The sequence below is a fragment of the Penicillium diatomitis genome (genome assembly GCF_028827545.1).
Source record: "Penicillium diatomitis strain IBT 30728 chromosome Unknown utg000012l_segment0_segment0, whole genome shotgun sequence".
NCBI lineage: Eukaryota > Fungi > Ascomycota > Eurotiomycetes > Eurotiales > Aspergillaceae > Penicillium > Penicillium diatomitis.
The window spans coordinates 1,530,918-1,555,149 of record NW_026623184.1 but is presented as its reverse complement, the minus strand read 5'-3'; the positions used below and the strand labels follow the sequence as shown (position 1 = coordinate 1,555,149).

General features: G+C 51.5%; 13 protein-coding genes across 13 annotated transcripts; 6 read left to right on the top strand and 7 right to left on the bottom strand.

The window, feature by feature from the left end:
- Positions 1-241: 241 nt before the first annotated feature.
- Positions 242-1,376, top strand: N7539_008430 (uncharacterized protein; the record flags this gene model as incomplete). The annotated part of the gene is made up of 4 exons (XM_056938030.1): positions 242-306; positions 353-504; positions 643-886; positions 956-1,376. 4 exons carry the CDS (start codon positions 242-244, stop codon positions 1,374-1,376), a joined length of 882 nt encoding a protein of 293 aa, XP_056787122.1.
- An 883-nt stretch (positions 1,377-2,259) lies between these two features.
- Positions 2,260-2,511, bottom strand: N7539_008429 (uncharacterized protein; the record flags this gene model as incomplete). The annotated part of the gene is made up of 1 exon (XM_056938029.1): positions 2,260-2,511. One exon carries the CDS (start codon positions 2,509-2,511, stop codon positions 2,260-2,262), a length of 252 nt encoding a protein of 83 aa, XP_056787121.1.
- Positions 2,512-3,005: 494 nt separating this feature from the next.
- On the bottom strand, positions 3,006-3,260 carry N7539_008428 (uncharacterized protein; the record flags this gene model as incomplete). Its single annotated transcript, XM_056938028.1, has 1 exon — positions 3,006-3,260. One exon carries the CDS (start codon positions 3,258-3,260, stop codon positions 3,006-3,008), a length of 255 nt encoding a protein of 84 aa, XP_056787120.1.
- A 952-nt stretch (positions 3,261-4,212) lies between these two features.
- Positions 4,213-4,518, top strand: N7539_008427 (uncharacterized protein; the record flags this gene model as incomplete). Its single annotated transcript, XM_056938027.1, has 2 exons — positions 4,213-4,354; positions 4,430-4,518. 2 exons carry the CDS (start codon positions 4,213-4,215, stop codon positions 4,516-4,518), a joined length of 231 nt encoding a protein of 76 aa, XP_056787119.1.
- Positions 4,519-6,141: 1,623 nt separating this feature from the next.
- N7539_008426 (putative integral membrane protein) lies at positions 6,142-7,699 on the top strand (the record flags this gene model as incomplete). The annotated part of the gene is made up of 5 exons (XM_056938026.1): positions 6,142-6,339; positions 6,457-6,567; positions 6,660-7,051; positions 7,152-7,216; positions 7,299-7,699. 5 exons carry the CDS (start codon positions 6,142-6,144, stop codon positions 7,697-7,699), a joined length of 1,167 nt encoding a protein of 388 aa, XP_056787118.1.
- Positions 7,700-8,634: 935 nt separating this feature from the next.
- On the top strand, positions 8,635-11,225 carry N7539_008425 (uncharacterized protein; the record flags this gene model as incomplete). The annotated part of the gene is made up of 9 exons (XM_056938025.1): positions 8,635-8,742; positions 8,819-8,940; positions 8,997-9,039; positions 9,099-9,369; positions 9,675-9,921; positions 10,004-10,119; positions 10,180-10,359; positions 10,524-10,563; positions 10,619-11,225. The coding sequence occupies 9 exons, from the start codon at positions 8,635-8,637 to the stop codon at positions 11,223-11,225; spliced, it is 1,734 nt and encodes a 577-aa protein (XP_056787117.1).
- A 1,091-nt stretch (positions 11,226-12,316) lies between these two features.
- Positions 12,317-12,693, top strand: N7539_008424 (uncharacterized protein; the record flags this gene model as incomplete). The annotated part of the gene is made up of 3 exons (XM_056938024.1): positions 12,317-12,393; positions 12,414-12,516; positions 12,574-12,693. 3 exons carry the CDS (start codon positions 12,317-12,319, stop codon positions 12,691-12,693), a joined length of 300 nt encoding a protein of 99 aa, XP_056787116.1.
- A 288-nt stretch (positions 12,694-12,981) lies between these two features.
- N7539_008423 (Maltose permease MAL31) lies at positions 12,982-14,714 on the bottom strand (the record flags this gene model as incomplete). Its single annotated transcript, XM_056938023.1, has 2 exons — positions 12,982-14,285; positions 14,372-14,714. 2 exons carry the CDS (start codon positions 14,712-14,714, stop codon positions 12,982-12,984), a joined length of 1,647 nt encoding a protein of 548 aa, XP_056787115.1.
- A 1,652-nt stretch (positions 14,715-16,366) lies between these two features.
- Positions 16,367-18,390, bottom strand: N7539_008422 (uncharacterized protein; the record flags this gene model as incomplete). The annotated part of the gene is made up of 3 exons (XM_056938022.1): positions 16,367-17,787; positions 17,888-18,121; positions 18,219-18,390. The coding sequence occupies 3 exons, from the start codon at positions 18,388-18,390 to the stop codon at positions 16,367-16,369; spliced, it is 1,827 nt and encodes a 608-aa protein (XP_056787114.1).
- Positions 18,391-18,447: 57 nt separating this feature from the next.
- On the bottom strand, positions 18,448-18,651 carry N7539_008421 (uncharacterized protein; the record flags this gene model as incomplete). The annotated part of the gene is made up of 1 exon (XM_056938021.1): positions 18,448-18,651. The coding sequence occupies one exon, from the start codon at positions 18,649-18,651 to the stop codon at positions 18,448-18,450; it is 204 nt and encodes a 67-aa protein (XP_056787113.1).
- Positions 18,652-19,186: 535 nt separating this feature from the next.
- N7539_008420 (Zn(II)2Cys6 transcription factor domain-containing protein) lies at positions 19,187-20,760 on the bottom strand (the record flags this gene model as incomplete). The annotated part of the gene is made up of 2 exons (XM_056938020.1): positions 19,187-20,286; positions 20,355-20,760. The coding sequence occupies 2 exons, from the start codon at positions 20,758-20,760 to the stop codon at positions 19,187-19,189; spliced, it is 1,506 nt and encodes a 501-aa protein (XP_056787112.1).
- A 1,352-nt stretch (positions 20,761-22,112) lies between these two features.
- Positions 22,113-22,839, bottom strand: N7539_008419 (GFA family protein; the record flags this gene model as incomplete). The annotated part of the gene is made up of 3 exons (XM_056938019.1): positions 22,113-22,193; positions 22,348-22,556; positions 22,719-22,839. 3 exons carry the CDS (start codon positions 22,837-22,839, stop codon positions 22,113-22,115), a joined length of 411 nt encoding a protein of 136 aa, XP_056787111.1.
- Positions 22,840-23,527: 688 nt separating this feature from the next.
- Positions 23,528-24,016, top strand: N7539_008418 (uncharacterized protein; the record flags this gene model as incomplete). Its single annotated transcript, XM_056938018.1, has 1 exon — positions 23,528-24,016. One exon carries the CDS (start codon positions 23,528-23,530, stop codon positions 24,014-24,016), a length of 489 nt encoding a protein of 162 aa, XP_056787110.1.
- Positions 24,017-24,232: the final 216 nt, after the last annotated feature.

The following is a 24,232-nucleotide window of genomic DNA, read 5'->3' as shown; positions in this document are numbered from 1 at the left end:
GTCCCTATCGGGTTGCATTATATGTTGGAACGCCACCTTCTGTTCAGGAATCTTAGTTTCCTTCCTGGCAGCTTCTTTTCTTTGCTTCACATAACGCCCATTGGTTCACCTTTCAGTAGGAACACAAGGCTCTTTCCCTTTCAGCTTCTCTTCCTGGCTTGCCGACATCATGAGTAGCATAAAAAGTTCGATTGCTTGATCACATGATAGAATGAATGCACCCAACAACATCTTTCACAGCATGAACTTTGAGCTAGAGAGCGCCAGAGGACGAGATAGTGATAAGGAACATCATGACCCGACAATGTACAGGAGCAATTCTCAGATTTCTCATACTCGAAAGACTCCACAGCGGATGGGCACAACCTGAGCTTTCATTCCACGTGACGGGCGCCAGCGACTTCATCGCCAGCCACGTTGTTCGGCAGCTACTTGAAAAGGGCGAAAAGGTCCACGCGACTGTGCAAAACACCAAGAACACCGCAAAGATACAGCACCTGCACGGTATGCAGACTCAATGGCCCGGGCAGCTGGTCCTGTTCGAGGCGGACCTCCTGTCGTCTGGTTCCTTCGAACACCCAATGCAGGGCTGCTCTGTAGTCTACCTTTTTTGATTGAGAACAAGGTTTGCGACGCTCAAAGGCACGCAAAATGTGCTTGATGCAGTGCAGAAGATTGAATCGGTCAAGACGGTTATCTTGACATCGTCTTGCGCCGCAATTTACGGAGACAATGCGGACATGCTGGAGATGAAGGATCGCACGATGACTACGGAGTATTTCAACACCTCCAACTTCGTACAGCATAACGCCTACTCTTACTCGAAGACCGTCGCCGAACAAGAAGCCTGGAAGATTTATGAGGCACAGGCCAAGCCTCCTCGCTGGTGATTAGTCGCAATGAATGCAGGTCTCGTCTTTGGACCCTCCTTGTCGCCCTCCTCTGACTCCGGTAGCCTGTCTCTCCTCGACCAGATACTCTGTGGCCAATTCTTTGCTGGTGTTCCCGATCTGCACTTCGCCTTGGTCGACGTTCGTAAAGTGGCTACGACCCACATCCGTGCCGCCGAGAATGCAGATGCACACGGTCGCTACATCTTAACACACGATGCCTCTAATAGTCTCGTTGACATTACTAGGATGTTGAGACCCATCACCAAATTGTCTCTTGTGCCCAAACATACACTTCCTAACATGGTTGTGCGACTGGCTGGACCTTTCCTCGGTTTCAGTCAAGATTGGCTTCGAAAGAATCTCAGTATTTCATTCAAGGCGGACAATCGTCCAAGCCAAGAACAACTGGGGATCGAATATCGCCCATTGGAGGAAACGGTTGCAGATCATTACGAGTCATGGAAAAAAGCCAAGTCCCGTTGAACTGTGCGCAGTTCAAGACAATCTCGCGGGTGGTGTGGCCTGTGAATGAACTGATGTTTCAGTGTGATTTGCATTCGCCCTGAACCGTGACCAGCAATGACTTTAACGCGATGTAACAACTCATATGATAGAGTTTTTCCTCTATCACCCTTGCTCTTTCGCCATTCGAGGGTTGTATCAAAGCATTTTTGACGGCGGCATGGCTATCTACACGACTAGCAAGAACATGACTTTATTGGAAGAGGCGCTCCACGTGCTGAATCTTGTCCAGATTATATGTAACATTTACCACAGCCTTACGGGACAAGTGCAATATGTACATTTTGATAGTAGCCCTGAGACACATATCAAGTGAGACACACATCAAGATTGAAAAACCCGCCAAACAAGTGCTACCTCTCCTTGTTACACGCGCCGAGACATATTGGCCGACCCGACTGGCTTGGAAATTTCATGTTGGCATCCGACCTCATTTCATGTTGGTGTCACCTATTCAATACGAATCCAACACTACTCGCCTGAGTAATTAAGGTATGCGATAGGTACGCAGACGCCGCTAAGTAATCTACCGACATCCATATCTATGAGTATGGGTGAGCGCATTGAATTGGCGACACTAATGCGTTCGTCTACATTGCCTTACGTGTGCAAATCCTCGCCCGCGTGTAATAAAGCTTCAGAGTTGGACGAGCCTTCGAGGTGCAGTTGAATATACTATGTATGCGCACGACGACCTAAAAGCCTTATGTTGTTCTCGACATTCTTCCTCCAGAGCAATCTCGTCAGATTGGCGTCCTTCAACGTCTATCCCTCTCAGGCATATACATCTATTCACAAGGGATAAACCACGGACTTGCTTCTAACGGCTGTGCCCAATCAGAGTTTATATCGTAGCCGTCGTGAACCGCCGGGCTAAATCTGCCTTTCCCGGCCAGCGCACTTCATCCTGGGCGTTGGGTTGCTGGAGGTATTGTTTCACCCGCCAGCTCATCCCTTCATATCCCGGTAGTGTTGATTTGCCTTCATCTCTCGTCATTGAGGTATGGAAACATTCTCGCCCACTTTGGGGATCGAGGCCGCCATTCAGATCCGCAGGGACGGGGTCGGATAAACTCCCCTCGACAAAATTCGCCATATTCGCGGGTCCACCGATTGCGAATCAGGACACCGTCCTACCGCTCGATACCGAGAGGAAGTACAGCTTCAATTACAGATCCAATCTACTTGTTATCTGGATGAAGATTGCCATATAGGTGATACGAACGTTGGACGACGCAAGGGCACGGGAGCTTGTGTGAATTCGATCTTACATGGCAGTAATTGGAATTCAAAGGACCATATATCCTCCCCCCGGTATCACAGATCGGATGAGGGCCAAGTGATACCTTCCTGTATAGAGTTCTCGGTACACTTGATACAGTCAAGCTAGATTCCTTTATGAGAAAACCACTATTCTTCGTCCATGCCGCATCAAATGGGTGCCCTCTCGCCAGAAATCTCGTCTTGCCATAGATGAGAGGGAACAGAGAATGGTCGACAAGGTTCCTGGCGATGGAACTTGACTTTATATTTTGAGACGATAATCGATCAAGTGTCTTGGAAAGCCGATATTGTACACCACTGCTAACCTCAAAGTTGGGGAGTCGCGTATTGCGACAGGACTGCCTCCGTTGAGAACGAATAGTTGGCGATCTTATATGGATACATGGGCTTGATCGCGAGGTTCCACCACCCATCACCCCGACGTCTTTGCATGTATGGGCGTGAACCAAGATATTGGATCTGCGCGCCATATTGCAGCGGCCTGTTGGTCGAAGATAATTCCTTGCCAGTTTGGTCGGTGACCTGCTCTTGGGCTGTCAGAATGTGATTCCAGCGACTCATTATGATGGTCACCAAGTGATCGCAATGGAGAAGTCCATTAAAGAGCCCAGGATATCGTGAGAATCAGGCACTCTGGGTTGGACTGTCTTCATGTCCAGTACCATTTCGCCCTCTTACAGATCAGTCATACCGCTCGTGTGTCACGTGACTCACGTCAACATCTTCCAAAGGAGTGGTTCCTTGAATGGCTGCACGTGATCGCGGAGACACTTTCCGCCGAGAAAACGACATTTTCGAGCTCGTGTGAGATCGGAGGCCAAGTCAATGCCAAGAACATTTTGTAGCAGCAAAATGAAGGCCTAGGCAACCGTATGGAGGGGAGGCATATGATAAAATCATACATGGAGATAGTCGGCCTGGATATCAGTCTTCCAGATACATGATGAGAGACCAAATAAGATGGTCTCACGAGCTGAGTGAAAGACTCGAGTTGATCTTGGTGTCTTCTCCATGTGGGATGCGGGAATATGGCAACAAGATCACGATTCGAGAGCCAGCACAGATGGAGAAAACCCACGTCGATCCTCTGCTGTGTCCTTCCGTGGATTAGCCGATGGTGTGGTCAACTCATTGAAGTTGACGAACTTTATTTCGCCCTAATGAACCTTTTCATGATCCAAGGTAACTTTGCATGATCGTCGACCGAATTTGCTATGTAGAGATGCGATAGTCTCATCTTTGGATCCTCAGAGATTCTCCACTATCTTCCCGCTCCTCGTCCCGAGTGGTTGGAGTGTCCGATGGTTGAGTCCAGTTGATGCGCACGACCCAAATGTAGGACGGTACATGGTCCAAGACCCACAGAATAACGAACAGGGCATGCCGTGTAACCTGCAGATCAGCAGGCATTAAATGATGTTTCTACTTTTTCACTCATCGACTCGGTCATCGATATGCGTGCCAGTGCCGAGTGGACAACGGTGACCCAAGCATTTCGCGAGCGATCGCCACGATGTTTTGGAATCTACCATGGGTGTACTGGGACGGACTACCGGAGGCATTCTCGCAGCCAATCTGCGGTCGAATGGAACGAGCTAGTGCGCCGCATGCGGCTCCTCATCCAGACTTTCTTGATCCTTCACGTCCACCTCCACGTGAGTACCCGGGTGTGTATTGCCATGCAGTACTTCTTCGCTAGTTTTTTTTTTTTTTTTTTTTTATTTTTGCAGAGGGAGCACTGACGGAAATGAAAATCCATTCAAAGCCTCTGAAGGCCAAAGCCTCTGAAGGCCTGGCCCTTGGATTATATAAGCTCTAACCAGCCCGTATTTTTGGGCGGGATCTTCTTCAGTTGACTCTCGCTATCACCTCAAGTGAGGGTACTAGGCTCGGCCACAGTCCGACTTCTTGGGACTTGAAGTTCAGAAAGCGATCCGAGAGTCAAGCCTTGCGAGGAATGGAGCATAGGTGGCCAACCGTGCGAAGCTCGTGAGTCCAGACATATCTGCCGGGCGATTTGCATGGCATACTGATACCGCAATCTTTCACAAAGTGCGGATGATGAATCCGTCCGGACACTAGTTGCAGCAGATACGGCGTCTACGCAGCCGCGCGTGCTGCCCTTTACTGTGGACTGTTTACTGTAGTGCTTTGTGATCGTAGTGACCTGCGCATCCCATATACTGTGCGCGCTTGTTGTTCTATGGTGAAGGTGGAGACGTCGGCAATTCATGGGCCGCGCTTTGTAGATCGATTTGTTGGGCTTTGTGCCTGAAACATCAGACTTGCCCGGGAATCCGATGGAGTGGAAACCTGAGAGGCTTGAGCGGCGATGCGTGGAACTTGCCCGTCGATCGTGATACAACCATATTGTTAGGTCTCCTGCGCATTCAATATTGCTGATGTCTTGTTTCCTTTCCAGCAGGGAATGACGATGAGTGATGCATCAATATGACGATCATCTGCCGACCGCCGGCAATTGAATGAGTGGCCCAGCGCTCTAGTGACCATGATGTGCATCAATTGCCACTGGGCTATCGACTCGAATCCAATATTATTGTACTCGTCCGTGGGCAGGTGTGGATAGGCGAGGGGGCCCTGAAGGCGTCTCGTATCTGTGCGTCTGGAGCGATCCACGGCATCGACGCATTGTGTGTGGCGCTCCGCACATGTCCACATGAGAATTGGGATGACAGAACATGAATGCACTGTCATCCAAAATCTTTGGCCAAGGTACATTGTATGATTCTAGTGAGATTCTTGGAACTTAAGTAGGAATTGAGTTGATACTTTGGAGAGGTGGTATAGTATAGGACTGTGGGAAAGCACATGACGAGGGAAAACCACGGGCCGCGTGTGTGGGTAAAAGTCCATCTCCGTAGAGTCTGCCGAGGACCAAACCTTCGGTCTTCAGCCTTGGAGGTCGAGTTTAGACTCGACTCGATTTGAGTTTGAGGGAACACTTCAAAGGCCACTAATCCTTATTCCATCTGACTCAATTCAATGTTTCTCGCTTCGTGGCACGCAGGCCAGAGCACCCACGCCAAACGTCCATTTCTGGAACCATCAGCGAAAGTTTCAAGCTCCGTGCCAAAGTGGAGGGGGTGCATCCCTCCCCAAAAGAGGGTCGTCCACTTCCACGATTCCGTGGAACAGAATCGTCGGACCACCGCGTGGGGATCAGTGAGAAATTCGAAGCTGAGTCGATCTTCACCAGCCATAAGCCGAGGAGTCTTCCCCCCCCAGTTGGCGTCTTCCGAGATCCTTTCTCCCGACTTCTCGCACTCTTGCCCGCTCGAATCACTGGATTCTATTTCCCGCAAGGCCAAGGGCGACAGTTGACTTTGCAATTCGACCTGATCGGTTTAGCATCCGCCCTGTCGCAGCATTGTAGAATGCGGATGGGATTCGATCAGGTCGTTGTTTTGACACTTTCTCCACTATGGCCAACGACAAGTTGGACGCCTTTGGGGCGCTGATTGAAGATGCTGTGAAGGATGACAGTCGCAGCAACGCTATCCTGATCGTCACTTCGGTCTTCCTCGGCATTTCTCTATCAATGGTGATCTTGCGATGCATTGTGCGGACGCGCGTAGTGCGCGCATTTGGATGGGATGATGGAGTCATGGTGTGCGCAATGGTGAGTGGCTTCTGTTGGACTTTTCCCCTCGGCTCGAGAGTGCGCCGGCGGTTGGCATGCGCCCCTCCAAGCCTTTTCACGTGGCGTCATACTCATTGGGGTTTCATGTGTTGCTAGGTTCTGAACCTTGCCTTTGCAATCTGCGGCATCGTTGGCACCAAGTACGGCATGGGGAGGAAATTACTATATTTTGCTCAATACCCAGATCACCTGAGTCAAGCTTTACTGGTATGTCGTTTCACCATCTCATCTCTCCAACGACTACTACGTCTTACGTCGCAAAAGTGCAAGACATTGACACCACTGTGGCTCGCGTCTAGTGTTGGTGGCTTGGTCAAATATTTTACGTCATCACTTGTGTTGTCGCCAAAATTTCCATCATTATCACTCTCCTCCGCATCACCGTCGATAGAGTCCATGCATGGATCTTGTACGCCGCAATGGCCCTGGCAGTCGCTGTCGGCGGCACCTTCCTTCTCTTTACCATCTTCCAGTGCAATCCAGTGCCCTATTACTGGCACCAAGGGTCCGCCGATGCCCATGGCACATGCATCAACAAGGACACGCTCATTGCAATCGCCTATCTCTACAGTGTCGGCGCAGCCATCACCGACCTGACGATCGGTCTTCTTCCCGTGGCATTGATTTGGAATCTGCGCATTAATAGGAGAACTAAAATCGCCATCGCCGGTATTCTCAGCATCGGTTGCATGTACGTGTGTCCCTACTGTGATGATTTGGAGAAATCCTTCGCGCTGCCCCACGTGCGGAGTAGTCGAGATCGCTGTTGCCATTGCTGACCTCAGGAACAGTGCGAGCGCCGCGGTGATTGTTCGTATTCCTTTCATCCATCACTATAAAGATCGCGAAGTACTGTGTACGTCAACCCACCCCTGACAATCATTCTTGACAACCATCAAGAGGGGTCTCATCGCTAACAAGCCCTCTTTTGTCATCAGATAATACCTATCAAATCGTCATCTGGTCGAATGTCGAAGCCGGCCTCGGCATCACCGCCGGATGCCTCACCACATTCCGTCCCCTCTTCAAATTCCTCCGGGATGGCTCCTCCGCCTCACGAAGTCGCCGCACACCCGGACCAGGCTCCTTCCCGCTCGCAAGTCATCCTCATGGGTCGAAACCTTCCCGCGTCAACCACACTCGCAATGAATCGGGTCATTTGTGGCACGACAGTGCCAACGACGACTACGGTGGCGTGACCACGACCATCATGGGTAGTCAGCAAGGCCACACCCTCGGGAGTAGCGAAGAAGACTTGAACCCGATCACCAACCAGCAATTCGGCCATGGGTGGAAGGTTGAGCGTTCCGTTCGGGTTTCCGTACGCGACGATTCATGATGTGACGACCGCATGTCACGTAATATTATACGAATGCGCAATGTCGAAACACACGTATATTCTTTTTTTTCATCTCTATCATTCTCTGCTGTTCAGACTTGGCCTTTGATCTTTGCACATATACCTTCTTGTTTTTGTGTATCAAGAGATGCCGTGGATAATGGTGTTTTCCCTTTGGGTTGTATTATACTGCACCGCCTGTCGCATGTTTAGGATTGTCGGAATTCCTCCGATTATTCCAACCGCCACGACGTACATCTCAAGTATTCCATGTAAACCACTCGCACCGCTGCAAGAGCTGACCTTCTGGGTCCGGGTCGCCAATCGGACCAGTGGGGTTTAGCGGAAGGTGCAAGCGAGACCGAGGTCTACAGCACTTAATCTAGAAGCCATTGAGTGATGACTCGACCGTTGAAACACCCTCCTGGGTTGGCAGGAGTGGATCTGTAGGCCTGCTGAGGTAAGAGTGCACAAGAAAGCGCGCATCCATCTCCACCGGGTCACGGTCTTGGCTTGTCTCCTAGAAATTCCAACAAATTACAGATAAATCGTCATTGCCGAAAGGAATCGAAGGACTCGACGGCGCACAGAATGGGGATACGACATACCGCACAAAACACATTCAGCGTAGAGCGTGTACCTTGAAGCTACTCATGGTTAACAGGAAATATCTGTCTTCTCGCTTCAGCTCCCAATTCCCCACATTGTCGTAAATCGTGAAACCTTGCTGTATCTGGTGTCGAGTTTGTCGACGGTCTACTTTCCAGCACATGCCAAGCCTTCAATTTGCCGTCGTACCTGAGGCTCAAACATCAGTAGCCGAATCGGGGCTAGTGTTGACGCGTTGACACACATTAAACAAAAGTAATACCAGCGTGAATGTTGATGATTACACTACCAAGTAGCACTATCAACACCACCCCCGTCCCACAGCAATGTCCATTACGCGTGAGTCTGGCCAATTCGGCCGCGTGCTCGACCCATTGGATGAGGAAACGGATAACTTCATTCGAGAAATCAGAGTGAATGGAGAAAGAGAGGAAGTAAGCCAACGTCAATATTGGAAGACCGATGGAAAGCTCCATGGGCAGTTGTCTATCCGAGATGCGAATCCGGTAGCTTTCGAGCAATTCCGATGAAATTAGATTATCCCCCGTGACCCTCAGCCTATTTAAACTGATGGAGGCGACGAACTACGCATTGAGCGCGCTCGAGATCGAGCACATTGAAGTTCTTCCCGGGTACCCGAGTACCCGAGTACCAATGCCAAATGGCATGCGTACATCTTGCCTACAAGGGGACTCGATGCGCAGCAGGTTGGGTCGATGATAAGAGCCAGAGTGAGTGATGCGATTGTCCATCTGACGACCCTCTTCTTATTGTTTTCTGATATTTGTAGGTGCAATACTCGTGTCGTCGACGATCCGTGGTACACTCTGATGTGAAATCATTTGTCGGGCCAAAATACACACATGCCAAATACAGTTGCTCCGGCTTCAAGATGTGCCATTATAGGAACTCGCTACTTGGCTCAATGACACAATCCGTCGTCGACGGCGACCTATTGATACAGAATGAATCGATGCTCATTGGCATGCCCGAAGGGACAAAAGAAGATCGAGGTGAACGGACGACACTCAATCCGAATCCAGGTGTGATCATTGGTGTTTGTGAGCAAAACTCACACTAAATCCACTCACTGCCGTAAGTTGCGACTCTTTAGCCCTTGAATATATGAGATGCATCTGACTCTTGCAACCTCGTCTCATACCCAAGGCCCTGGGTGACTGCAACAAAAGGATTGTGAGGTTCGCCTCGAATGGTTGATTCCGACGGATCTCGAGCGGTATCCATGGGTTGCGTTTGTGTCCCCTGGTGTACGCACGCATCCACCGCCCTCTTTGCAAAAGTCCTCAAGTGAAATCATGCAGCCACTGGTAGGTAGACTTGGTAGATTATGGCATGCGATACTCAGACATTAGTCGCTTTATTGGAGTCCTTTCCCCACGATACTCTACCCAAATCCGTGAAGAGTCTCTTTCGACTCTCCGCGCGAGATTTGCCAATCTTGACCCGATCACTGCTTTGGACGAGAAATGCTATATTCTTGATTTTCCCTATGCGTCAGCCGTGAACAGTGTCGCATTCGCACGGCTAACAAGTGAAGATGTGAAGGTGACCTCACTTTTCCCTGTTGTTTCCGTAGACGGCTCAGCTAATCAGTGAGCCTCTGATCAGAATTATGTCCGGAAAGTATTCTTGGACCTGGAAGGTCCTATGATCATCTGTGCAAGTGACGATCAGCTACGATGCCTTGCCAGATGTACTTTTTTTCGAAATTGACATCTCCTATGAGGTCGTCGAGGACAAGGGCATCGCCGAGGTGAGATTTATGAATCACTGTCCTGAAAGGGATACTGGTACGTATTTTGCTCTTTCAATGATTATTTATGCGTTGTTCGGCAATCTGACGCTTCCAGCAGCATCTACTCGCGTGCGTGTCTTCACCTTACAAGATACTTGCCGGGGTTATCGCGTCCTTTTCGAGAGGGTGTTCGCTCTTATCGAGGAGACAACCAAGCAACGTTCTCGCTTTCAAGCGATCCACGGCGTTGGCATCGCCGCGGTCGTCATGGATGCATACGCCAAATTGTATTTCGGTAAGCTTTGGGTGAGTTACAGTCACCATTCGGACCGCTGACACGTCAAGGTTTCGCCGATTTCCTCTCGGGAATTGCCAAAAGATGCTTGTGATTGCCACGGTCTTGCTTTGAATGGGTTGAGAAGAATACCCACGCCTTCGGTATATTTTTCGACCAGCCAGGCTCTGTTGAGCAGTCCACCCTCCTGGGTGGCATAGAGAGGTAGCTTTGCGTCGAAGAATCCTCTGCAGATATCAACCCCTCTGACGTATCCCAGATCCCTCAAAATTGATCGCCGAGATTTCGAAGCGCATCGATCGCTCCATGTCAGTCAAAGTTCTAGCAGACCGGCAGGTGATCTGCTTCAGGCAGAAAAAATCTGGCCTTGTCAACCAGCGGTTGAATGCTTTGAATTCGACGACGCTGGATGCGACGACACTGAATACGACGACACTGGATGCGGCAACACTGAGTACGACGACACTGAATTCGACTACGCTGAATACGAGGAGACTCGCAAGGCGAGCCGCGAAGCTGCCGAATTCGTTAAATCCATGAGACAAATGATTTCATTTGGGCATGACTTCCCTCATTGCCCGCCGTCAGCTGTACACCCAGATAACCGCGCCCAACCAAGGTCCCGATCACAGTCCCCTCGTGCCTTCGCTGCTCCTATCCGAGTCGGTCCTGATGCTGCTGCCAAATTATCGCAGGACGCCGAGAAGGAAAATGCCGAAGCGGAGCTCCTGGAAGCGCAACTTAGGCGGCTCAAGGCTGAAAAGGCTCTGGAAGACTTCCGAAATGAGAACAGACGAGCACTTGGAGGTCCCATGGGTCCCAACAAACGGGCTAGATGCCCTTTGAGCTCTACCGGGACTTTTTGACTGATGACACGATTGTGCAATTTAAATTGATTTCATCCGGGCGACTCTGTCCATCCCAATTTTCCAAGTCATCAATCAAGCAGGAAAGTTTCCGCGGTCAGAGATCTAACATCACTTGAAAATTCACGAGATCACGTAAGTGTTTGCTTACTCTCCACAAGTAACGCTCTGTCTACTCCTTCCTAACCCTCGTCATCTTATTCGCTTGTTACGATCATGATCCTCTGCTCCGCCGTCAGGAACCTCAAACTCGACGTCAAATGAAGCGCGGGTGTTATTTCACTGGCGATGATCTGGAACTTCCAGACCGCCCGGACGTGACTCGGCTCGCTCAACACTCCCTTCTCTCACATCGCGCGGGTCAAAGCAGGTCTGAATGTATCACCGGTAGGTCCATAAATAGTGCAGCCGAAATCTCGCAGAATGAGTTCGAGACTTCGAAATAGGACAACCTTCCGACCAGGTGAAGAAATCACCCTGGGTCGAAGCCAGCCCATCCATTTCTCTCTCTTACAGCGAAGTCTTCATAACACGAACGAGTCGTACCCAGACACTGAACAGTGACACTGCTTGTCTCGGTAGATGTATTCCCAGCTTTAGTACATACATGAAAAGATCATTTGGCGGCTTTTGAGTCTCGGGGACCCGTTCCACACGGATACATTATTATCCCGACAAGTATGCAACGCAGTACAGTCATGAAATCAGGCACCAGCCCTGCCGCCGAATCGACAACCTCTTTATTGATTGATTGGAACCCTTGGGCAACGACCCACACACGGCCCGGGGCCGGGGCAGCTGTGGCTCTCAGTCCCCTTGATATAGGTTAGGTACTTGCCAGCAACATTCATATGCTACAGAGTCCGATTTGAAGGTAAGCAGATGGTCAGTGATAGGTGAGTCGGGTTCTTCAATTTTTTTTTTCTTCCATTGTACACAAGCGGTCAGCTACCCCCAGGTAATCGATCAACACAAGTATGGGGCGTGGATCAGTGAACTGGAGATTTTCACGGAAAAGATCAAGATAGGTCGGATGGAGTCAGTGGAATTTTTGGATCCACCGGCTCTCAAAATGAATAATATCTCATTTCATGACTCGTGGATATGCCGCGCTACACAAGAAGATTACTCATGTCGTGAACTGGTGCGGAAACCCGCGGCTCATAGTGTAAGTCTTCCAATAACTAGTGGACAAGTCCCGTCCCGGCGCCGGACACAAGCCCCAGGCTGGACTTTGGGTGGCTACCTTAACTCAATGAACTACGGACCAGGAGGTCAATCTCTGATTCAGGTATGTGAATTCGAATGGCAGCAAATTCACGAGTGCCTTTGCATCGCAACGGAGTAGGTGGGGGGACAGGAGGAACTGAAAGTCGACCGGGCTGGACTGGAGATCGCTGCAGCTGCGGTGAAGGGTATATATCTGGCCACGAACATCCTTTTGATGGAACCCTCCGCGGTGGAGTAGGTAGGTAGACCATCTAGAGGCCTCGGTAACCGGCAGATAATTAGCTAGGTAACCTGGTATGGTCAAAATATCCATATCGATCGCACATACGTACGTACGGTAGCACTACTGGAGATCCATGACCGATGGGAAGCTGTGACAAATCTTTGTTCCTCAATGATATATTGAATGTGACTGCAGGCAAGCTAATCATCCCAGAACAGACATTCCTGAAATGGCTCAAGGTTTCAGGTGTCCCAAATCAATTGAATTCCAAGTTGAACTGCGTGACCGACCCATCGTTCAGCATCACTCTTTCACTTCCACTTCCTGCGCAGCCTCACGCTGCACCAGGCCCGTCTGCGAAGCGGACTCTCCAATCGCATACGGATCAATCTTTGTGCTTGCAAACTTGCGCGCAGACGTCTTGGTAGCAAACAGGATGTCCAGCTCTGCATACGTTCGGTCCTTGGGCTCGGGAAGACGGAAAAAGGCCCAGACAAATGCCAACAGAGCAGTGGCACCCCAAAAGAAGCCGGTCTTACCAGATGCGTTCCACGCGGTGGGGTTCATGAAATAGGGTTCGAGAACCTGCGACACCACGTTGATGATCTGGTACGCGGTACGCGCAAGGGCAACGGTCAGAGGTCGCAGTCGTACCGAGGAGATTTCCGAGACAATGGCATATGCGATTGGGCCCACGGTCAGGGAGTAAACAAAGAGCCACAGGAAACAAAACGAGGCCTGAGCCCACATGCCACCGCTCGTGTGGGCGGTTGAGTTGATGATTGCGATGAGGAACAAGAAAATGCACAGAATGCCCTGGCCCGAGACATAGAGAGTCCGGCGACCAAAGTAGGTGATCAGCCACCAGGAGAGTGCAGTGCCGACGAATGCCACCCCGGTGCAGCCGACACCAAGTTGGAACGCCTTACCAGGGTCCATGCCGGCTTGCTCGAAGAAATAAGCTGGGGAGTAGGCAAAAGTACTACCGGACAGGATCTGGCCCATGAAAGTCATGCAGCAAATCTCCGTGCGACGCAGATCAACTCCCTGGAAACAATCCCGGTATGTGGTGCCAGCCTCAATCTCTGCCTCGAGCTTGGTTGTGTGGACAAGCATCGCCAACTGCCCATTGATCTGATCTTCGGTCTTGCCACCTCCCAGACGACGAAGGCTATGCTTGGCGTCCTCTAGCCGATCCTTCCGCACCAGGAACCAGGGACTTTCGGGGGCAAGCCAGCAGACCACCATCAACGGTACCGGCCAAATCCACTGCAAGGCGAAGGGAATACGATAGGACCACTGATCCGGGCGACGGACAAGACCATACAAGACTCCGGAGGCAATAAGCTGACCAATGGCCCAACACATGTTCACGTAGACAGTGAGATAGCCACGCAGGCTGGTCGGGCAGACCTCAGAGGCGTAGGCTGGTCCGACTGTCGCGAAGACTCCCCATGAGAGACCACAGAGAATTTGACCGACAAGCAAGACTGCAACCGAATTGGCAAAGAAGACGACGAAGATGAACGCCGTTAAAAAGCCCAATGCGATTATCATGATGATACGATAGCCGTATTTGCTGGCAAAATAACCGTTGAGAATACCACCTGTGGTCCATTTGTTAACAACACACGTGTCACGGCTCAAGAGTCCCATAGAGACTCATGGTACCTATCAAATGTTCTCAACTCACCAAAGATGCAACCGACCGTACTCGCCATGCTCAATCCAGTCTGCCAAGGAGCAGATACTTGCCAGCCATGCTCCTCTCCAGTGTATTGACCGTACTTCTCCTGGAAACGAGGATAGGCGAAGAAGTTCCCCATTAAGATGGTATCATATCCCTCCATAATGATGGACATGGAGATCAAAACGGACCAAACGACTGCCTTGCGATTGTCTCGCAGAGCTTGCCACAGACTCTGCTCACGCTCTTCCGCCATCGCCTGTCTGGCTTCACTCACTGCACCAATTCCCAAGACGTCCTCCACATGATGGGCGGCCGTCTTCTCCAACGCCGCTTCGGTTTGATTCATGGCCGTAATTGTCACGTTTCGACTCTATGAGTTGTTGCGAGGATCGAGTTGCTGCAGCGCGCCCTCGTGCCAGTCTCGGAACCGTGTAATTAGGAGACAAGGGCTGTTCTTGTTTCAACTCTGCAAAGACGGTCGAACGTCCCGGGCAAGGGGGTGATTGGGAGGGGCCCCCTCCTTGTCTTATACCGACGATCCGCAGTCCATCTGACCACACTCTCACCGTCCAGAGGGTCCCGTCCGAAGCGGGGAATGGGATAACCTTGTCCGGGGGAATCAAGAGAGGGGAGGGAATGATCTGGGGGAAATGTGGAGACGCTAACCTCAAGCCATGAGCTTTCCAGTGGGATCAATCAAGCATCCAAAGCATGGGCATGGTCAGATCCAGGATTTCCCAAGCTCATGATTGTACCGTACCATGTCAACCAAGAAGCTGAGAAGCAAAAGCACCTCGACCAGCTCGTCTTGCATCAAACCCTTTTTGGGATGGAGGGCTAGCCATGGCTATTTTCGCACCTATCAAAGAGCACTTCTCCCGAGGAGTGAGATCCAATTGGGAGAATGGATCTGAAAGCATCCCAGGGTGCGGGATTGATAAGATCGTCGAATCCAAACTCTGTCCAAGCTTATGGATTCCAGCAATTGGCCCGAAGAGCATGGAATCTCGACGCCCCCGGATTCTCCCCAGGTCTTGGTGTGGAGTGGCGCTGTCAGCTCGCGCGTCCATTGATGGAATCGATCATCATCCGCCATTCCCTTTCCGTGACGGGCGTTGCCCCGGCCCAGTTGTAAATCACCCGCGTGGCGCCGTGGCCGGATAAAAAGACATGGAGGCAGTTGGCCTAATCTAGTTGATTGTTGCTTTGCCGCTGGCCGTTCACGGAGAAGGCGAGATGACAAGGTCACCCGACAGTAGCAGCTCGTGGCACTCTTGGACAATCCTGGGTTTTCACTGGTTGCAAGCTGACCTGCGAAGCTCCGATGCTTCGGACTCTAAATTGAGTTGCCAGCATCCTTGACTGATTCAGTCGCCGGCATGCTTAAGCGACCATGGCCAGCGCATGGGTAGCCACTCAAAGCGCATCGGGTCTTTCTTTAGCTTTTTCGTCTATATTCGGCGCAAGCGAAGGTTGAAGCGGGACAGACATCACTTCCCAAGGAGGTTGATGAAGATCATGTGTCCAAGTCCCGTGACTTACAATTGGCTGCACATTTCACTCTCTGATTCGAATCGTAGTACTGATCGAAACTCGAGGACATCACGTCTTTTGAAAATATCCAACTTTGAAATTGCCAACTTGCCCCAATGGACTAGAATTCACGATGAGCATCGGTAGTCGCAAGCCGGGCCTGGCTGATATGGTACCGAGATTGAATTTGAGACAGCGGGACATTGGATAAGGTTTGAGGACGGTGCGTGCGCTTAGCCTCTATTTGAAGGAGATTCACATAGGATAACGCAAATTCGGACCTTTACAGGATAGTAAACTGTACACTCTACACTGTACACTGTACACTGTGCAGTAGTAGTTCCAGTCGATCTGGAAGATTACTCATATCACGTGGTCCTTCGTGTTTACAAATTTTTGCATGAATCGTCTACATGTAACAAATCATGAAGTCATGTCAATCATGCCCAAAGGTAGAACTCAGTCTTACGACCGACGAGCAAGCAATCCTTCAGCTTCCATACCATCCTCCGCATTCCCACGGTCAAAGTCGTGGGACTTGGAAAGAGAAGCCGCCATTGCCAGGGCCTCCTGGCGTCCCTTTTCTGCATTGACCATCCAAACCAAAGGGATGGGCAGAACGATCAAAACCGCAATGAAGACGAATCCCACACGAACCGTACTTGTCGCGTCGATCAGGACGCCCACAATGGCAGGGCCAATGAAAGAACTACCTTTGTCGGTCGCAGCGTAAAGCGCATAGAATGCGGCCTCGCTGCCTGGAGGGATCAACAGTCCAAAGAAGGAACGACAGTACGAGGCAAGGCCTCCCGAAACAATACCGTGTATGATGCCCAAAGGGAATATTTCCCACGGCTGCTGTAGACCGATGACGCCCCATCTCTTCACGAATGGAATATATGCCAGCATTCCGTAGAGTGGAATGAGCTCGAACAATGCGATGCACACCATGATGGTCTGGTTTGATTCCAGGCCAAGTCGTCGAGACACATGCGGCCAAAGAAATGCACCAGCCATGCCGGAAAGAGTGACCGTGACAGATAAACAGCCGATGGCAGTAGTGCTCATGTGGAGCTCTGTCCGCGCAAAGAGAATAGCAGTACCGGAAACAGTAGCCATCGCATCAGAAAGAAGGAACCAGGCGACAAGGAAAACAATCACTTGCCGCAGACGTACCGCGATGGTAACGGTCTGCCAAAGTGACTTCCAGGCAAACCCAACCAGTCGCAGCCACACGCGCCAGCGAGCTTGTCTAGAATATTTCGAGGTAGCCAAGGGAGGGCCTGGTCGGTCACGTAGCCATTGACGAGTCACAAGCGTGAAAGCACACCACCAGATGCCCACGACCAGCAGAATGAATCGCAAGGGAATAGAGCCCGATTTTTTGGCCAGCGCGGTCTTGTTGAGGAGGATGAGCAGAATAATGCTCAGTATTTGGACTAGCACCGCTGCGCAATATCCCAGGCCAACCCCCTTCGACGAGATTTTGGTGGAGAGCTGTAGTGACGAAGCAGACGACTCACTTTGATCGATTTTTCGATGACCCGACGCTTTTCGGTGATCTTCGTCGGCGGGCATTGCGTTCAGACTATCGTTGTCCTCCCATGCACCCCACTCGTTGGTTTCATTGTTCCCAGAAAGATCGGCCATCTCTTCGACGCCCCCTTCATCTTCGCCTGCACCCGCACCTCGTATAGTTGGATGGTTCGCGACCAGCAGCGGAAGGAAAGAATTGAGGACCACAAATGAAGACCCCAGACAAGTGACACCAATCACAACGAGTATTGATCCAAGGATGAATACTGATGGCGCAACGAGAATAAACATCATACTCGTCGCGGAGCCTATCAAGCCGAACGACAGGAGCAGTGATTTGCGATTACGCTCTAAAACACCACAAAATTCCACAGATCAGCTGAGCACATCCCTCTCCTGGTGTACATATATCATGGCGACCGTGTCGTCGAAAAAAAAGATGGAGCTTACCGTAATCAGCCAAAGCGCTGAAGGAGATCAATGTGAGGGCCTGTACCAACACCGCCAACGAGAAGGTGTACATTGCGAAGCTCGCCGTGGTGGTTTGAAGTCCTAGCACATGCACCACGCATTGTTCGTCACCTTTGTTCTCGGGCGCTGAGGATCCCCAGCATGGCAAACGGCTGGTCTGCAGAGTGCCATTCTCACGAGCGAGTTGTTCGAGGGTCAGCGGCAGAAAGGATCCTAGCATCCAGCGATAGCCAAGTCAGTTCCAGGGATAAGAAGACCACAATCGCTCTCATCACATTGACCCCAGGCCTTGGGATGTCTTGGGACTCACCAACACCACAAACGGCAAAAACCTCGGCGGCTATACCATAGCAGTACCAGCCTGCGATCTCGCGCGGGCTGGTCGGGGTGGTGTCTTCGTCATCATACCGCGCAGGCCGAGTCGGGATCTCCTCGTCAGCTCCAGCTGACGAGGACAACGCAGCACGAATGGTCGCGAGCATGAAGACGATCGCAGGCGAGATGAGAAGATTGGGAAAAAAACAAAGTCATAGTACCTTTCAAGCCGCCCGAAGCAGGGCTGCGCGGCAGCGACCATTTCCCGGTGCGCTCTCCTCGGTCACCTTTGCGCACCCGACCGGAAGTGGGCGGCAGCGGAATCCAGCAACTTGCATAAGAGGGATCTTGGATAACGGACAGTCAAACAGGGCTGACGCGCTGGTGACTGGCTGAGCGAGAGCTTGGGGTGGAGACGGTGCGGTCATTGCGGGATCGTCCCGCTGAACGTTGACCAGCTGCTGTTGTCTTGCAACAAGATTCCAACGGCAACTGCAACTTGTCCAAGATGCAAGGAGACTTGCCGACATCCGGTTTTGGCCTGATTCTGCTGCCGTGGATCTCAGGCAGCCACCTCTCTTTCTCTCGCAGACTCCACCCGACCCTGGACTTGCAGGCTTCCCGCGGCTACCTGAATGTAAAGAGTGACCGGATTGTATGGCAGGGTACTAGAGTAGTACATTGCTTGAATTGACCGAATGGATCGAGACTTGACGGTTTCTATACGTCTTTGGACACGTTTCCCGTCGTGAACAATGATCTTTGACGTCGGCTGGCTTGATAGAGCTCACGATGCCCTGTCTTCATTTCAACGAGCTTGACATGATGCTTGCAAAGTATTTGAATTCCATTCCTTTGACTTCACAGATCGGTGATTCTCTTCGAATATATGCAGTTGTTTCCTGTTGTTGTTGTTGGGATAGATGCTACATAGGACTACTGATGCCCACCGACGATGACCCCCTACAACTGGTGATCGATGACGACAGACTGCAATCGCCGGTCAATGTCCGTAATCATGAGTTCCCAACCATCTGCCAACTGCGCAGTCATATTCTGCTGCAGACATACGCAAATCCTGCGAGCCGTGATGAGTAACATCGAGAATTGATCCTTCAGTACATGCTGAACCCACCCAAGATCCTCTTCGGGTGACATGGTACCCAGACCTGCGGGTTGACAGGGAGAATCATAAAACTTCACTTCACCTGCAGCAGATCCGTTGCTCTGCGATGTGATTGATGATACCAGTCCGTCGCCTCGATCGATAAAACTTCCGTCGGATCCGACTCCAGTCGCTCTTGCTTCTGGATTTACTGCTACTGCGTCGATCAGGTTATCGATCGTGATCATGACGGTCATCAGCAAATTCGCCCAGCTGTCCTTACTCGGACAGCAAGGACAGCGTAGAAGAGTATCAGCCAGATTTAGGACTTCTTGCCGTCGTGTAATCTGGGCATGCACCTTGATTTTGGTCTCAACCCTCGAGTGAATGATTGAATCCACCAGTAGACCAAGCACACGGTGGGCACAATCACACTCCAAGAAGGAGTCTTTTCCCTGGCTATTCGAAAGAATCTTTCCGGGCGACTGACTTGCACACGCATCACTCGCACTAGGGCTGAGAAGCCCTTGAAATGGTTGCTCTGGGACATGAGGGAGATAGGGCGATGACTGATCCACGTTGGAAGTCCATAACTCCATGCCAGGACCCGGCAAGTTGTCATCTAGTTTGGAACCTGGGATCCAAGGGGTATGCATTCGCTCGGCATTTTGCACTCGGTACAGGACATCGTATGCCAGGAGCTGAGGTGTGACGCAGAGATCTGCGTCCAAGCTTGAAGAATACATGGACATTGAGATGCTCTCCATGGAACAAGTTGAAGCTCTTCCACTTTGAGGATGAAACATAGTCCCAACAATGTTTGACGCATACGCATCTGGCAAGTTTATCGCAGGCTTGTTAAGAGTAATCTGTGCTCCCGGGAAATCCCAAGGATCTCTGGAATCCGTCGAGAGCCTGCCTTGGCTGGGCTTCGCGTCGGATTGTTCAGATTTCAATCCTTTTCCAATAATTCAAGGTCAGAAAAGTTGGTCTTTTGGGGCCTGGAGCAAGTGGCCAGCGACTTACCCAAGAGATCTTTCTGACATTGGACGAAGAAAGACACCTGCCCGTTTTGCATGAGCTCTTTACCAGCTTGTTGCTTCTCTCGGGGCTTTCGTTTCCCTTTCGATTGCTTTTCGCGAACTTGATCCGTCTGTCGTTTGCAATTTTTGGACTCCCTAGGCTTCTCGCTGGCTGACCGTGCGCTGTCGACCGATTCAGAGGCACTGCAGTGCCCGGATGTACCGTGTTCTGCTCTGGGTGACTTGTTCTTGGCAGGTCGGCCCAGACGACGTGAAACACTGTACACGCATTCGATTCTGTGTTTCTCGCACCGGCGACAAGCTGGCCTCTCGTGGCCGCAGCGGATCTTGGCCTGCTGGCATGCATTGCAGGTAGATCGAACCTTGACGTTGGTGGGCAGTTGACTCATGTTTGACCAGGACTCGCAAGGGTTGCGAACGATGGGGTATTGAATGGACTGTGTCTCCAAGGTAGTTTCTCTTTCTTTCGGCAGTGGGAGAAGTTATACATAACCGTCGTCCGGCAAGCCGATCAGTGAATGACACCTGCTCTACCTGAGCTTGACCTCGAAACCTTCCGCTCTTCCCGCGGCACGCAGGGTACCCCATCTGCACCGCGCGATGTGACGCCGTGAGCAGCGAGTCAACCTTTCACCTTCGCGGATAACCATCCGTACCTTGGTGCCGGTTGTGCATTGACCATTTGAAACGCTTGAAAGTCAAGGTCAGTCGTCCTTCCACGGCGGTGCCTGAGACAATCAGGCCAGAGAATGATAACCCATCACGGGCAAGGTACACACTGCCACCAAGTTACATCCGAGGCAGCTCCTCGGTGGAGAACACGCCCTGTCCTACCATCGTGCCTGAGTTCGACTCGTTCGACTCCAGAACGGGTAAAAGAAGTCCACGGGAGCTCATGGGTCGACGGGAGACAGTCGCCCGTCATGGTTGAGTGACATCCACCCAGGGCCTTCGTTGGGTGTCCATGGATCTCAGGCGATACGACGCAGAGTCAGACTGCATCCACTGGTCTCAGGGAGCAGCCGCTCTCTGCCACGTTTCCAAGCTTTGAGACTCCCTGATTTCTTTCTTTCTTTCTTTCTTTTTTTCAAAAGACTTGGGTCGAAATAAGGTTAACATGCTCGTTGAATGCAAGTAGCCGGAGCTGCTATCTGAATCATACCCAGATTCGCCCACACTTCCGTCTCGCCGGTGTCTGTGCGACTTGGAGAATTTCGGATACTGGAACAGACGGGCCTCACGGACACCTCAGACAGTCCGATATTCGGATGAAAGGTCAAACATCAACAATGCTTGGTCCAGAGTCAAGATGATGATTCCCAGGTGAAGCCTTCCGGTTGAATGGTACCGAACCATGTCGCCCGGGCCAATTCTTCCCAAATTGGGACTTGACAACAGACACTGGAAGATTTCACTGCAAGCAACCCCCCTGCGTGACCAAGACTCGACTTGCCCATGTGCATATGAGAAGACCCCGAATGCTAGCCCATCCTGCAGTAAAAGAGACTTGAGTAGTAAATGAGACAAGTACTGTTTATGCGAGGTGACGGGTTCACGTTTGGAATTGACAAGTATATCATTTGTATCGTTGTATCATCATCGGTTGGCAACCATGTAAGCACGGCAGACTTATCCATCCGCTATTTGAGAGATTCGACAAAGCCGACCCGCCATCTGGCGTTCACGGGGTCATTATTCCATGGCTCTGCACCCGCAGCCCACAGCTCGCTGCTTCCAGCCTTTACTGGGGCATACCCTCGAACGGCTTGGCGAGATGCTCCTGACAGAAGGGCAACTTGCTCTGCGTCCAGATCTCGGTGTCCTGCAAGCGACAGATAACAACATTCACGGGTCAGCAAGCTCTTCTTCAGGTCCGTTCTCGTCGTCACTCGTTTGCCTTCCTCTGTGCAGCTTCTCCGGCAGGATCTCACGGTCGAGACTCCTGGACATATCTTGCTCCTCTTCTGGAAACATACCGGCTTGAGCGTCTTCTTGATCTCCGTATCCAAGGTGCCCGCCTTCAAGGCGATAATCTCCGGCGCCGCGTCCGGGTCATGCGCAATGGGGGAGCCACATTCAGAGCAAAAGATGCGGTGGACGGCTTTGCCGGAACTTCCTTTGCTGGCCCAGCTCTTGGTGGGACCCTTGATGGTCAATTTGTCCTTGGGGACGACGGCGACGAGTGCTGATGGGTGTCAGTGTGGTGGGTTTTAGGAGTATTGTTTCCTTCTTTTTTTCCCTTTTTTTCCCTTTTTTTGGTGGATGAGGACGTGTTGTTGATAGATGGAGACGAGAGCCTGCCACCACGCCTCTCGAATCAATCAATAGTTGGATGGGTCATACGTACAGTAGGTTGAGCCGCTCTGGCGTTGGCAGTCGTCGCAGTGATCGTAGCCGGTGACGAGCGGCGCATCCACATCGGCCGTGTAGGTGACCGCCTTGCAGAGACAATGTCCGGTGAGAGGCATGTTGGAGCGTGACTGTTGTGAGTGATTGGCGTACTCGGTGGATGAGTGGACTGGAGAAACGAATTGATTCCCACCAGGTGCTCGCAATTGACAAGGGAGGAATGGTTGGAGGGACCTTGGGGATGATACCAGGTACGCTTTAAATAATCGACGCCTCTCCCCGTTCCCGCTGTGATCGCCTGGAAAGGGTGACTGTCGCTTCATGTCATCATCACCGATCAACTCATGTGGGGCGAGATATCCTCAATCGTCTCGACTCTCGACTGCTCGAGGGGCTCGCTGCGAGGCACGTACACTACGGAACGAGGTCCCATGGGAGGATCAACAATGTGGAGTTATGGTCCGGTCTGTGATGGGAAGTCCACTGCTGCACAATGGAAGTCTAAAGCCGTGCAGTTAGTCAGGTTTGATCTCCTGGGCGGGCAGGTTCAAATCTCTGCCGCGGCGTGAGCCCACAAGCTTAAACTTTGGACTCGACCAGGGCTGGTCCTTGCTCTTGAACTTTGAACATTGAGCTATGTACATGGCTTGCTTACGCCTTATTACCTACCTTACAGGATCTCAATTGCCTTATCGCGGTAGCGGTAGTAGGGTACTAGGTACTACCTAGGAAGTAGTAGGTAGTAAGGTACTACTAGGTAGTAGGTACTAGGTACACCTCCTGTCCACGACCCAACCGGCCCAAATCATGTCTGCATCGGGCTTTGTTCCTGCGGAATCGATCGTCACTCGTGTTGAACCTGTCTCATTCTGCGATGCTCAGCTTACGACTGGATTGGAGGTGAAGAAGGGCCTTGATGTTGGGATCTGCACTCGGCTGTTGACCGAGTGGGTTTATTTCTGTATGGAGGCGGCGCAGACTGGTGCCCGCATTGGAGTCCAGTCCCGTCACGGATGCTGCATTCAAGCAAGTCGAGTCCATGATCGTGGAACATGGACCGATGAACGGGTTTGTGCTCTTCGACTTTCGAGTGCAGTGCAGTCTCGAGACTCGACCATCTCTGGATCCCGCTTCACCGAACCATCGCCCTCTCGGCCCCTCCATCTGAGGCGGAATGACGCTCAGCGGCCTGCGGCACCGGGCGGAGTGGACCCCCCCGAATTCCAAATCCCCCCACCGCCCGGCCTCCCAGTCCCCGAACCAAAGTCCAATTCATGCAAGGTCACAGCGTCATGACAAAGACTTCTCCCGTCTCGGCTGCTCGCTGGACGTTCCGCCCGACTTCTCAGCGCATCTCGATGATCTCTACCCCTCATCCTCTATGCCAGTGGGACCAAAGATGGAGGAGGGAGAGCGCAGCTTGAAAGGTCTTGTCTCCGGTGTGTATGCGCAAGACTGACCCGGGTTATGGACCAGGATAGCTCTGCAGCAATACCCAAGATAGCATCATTG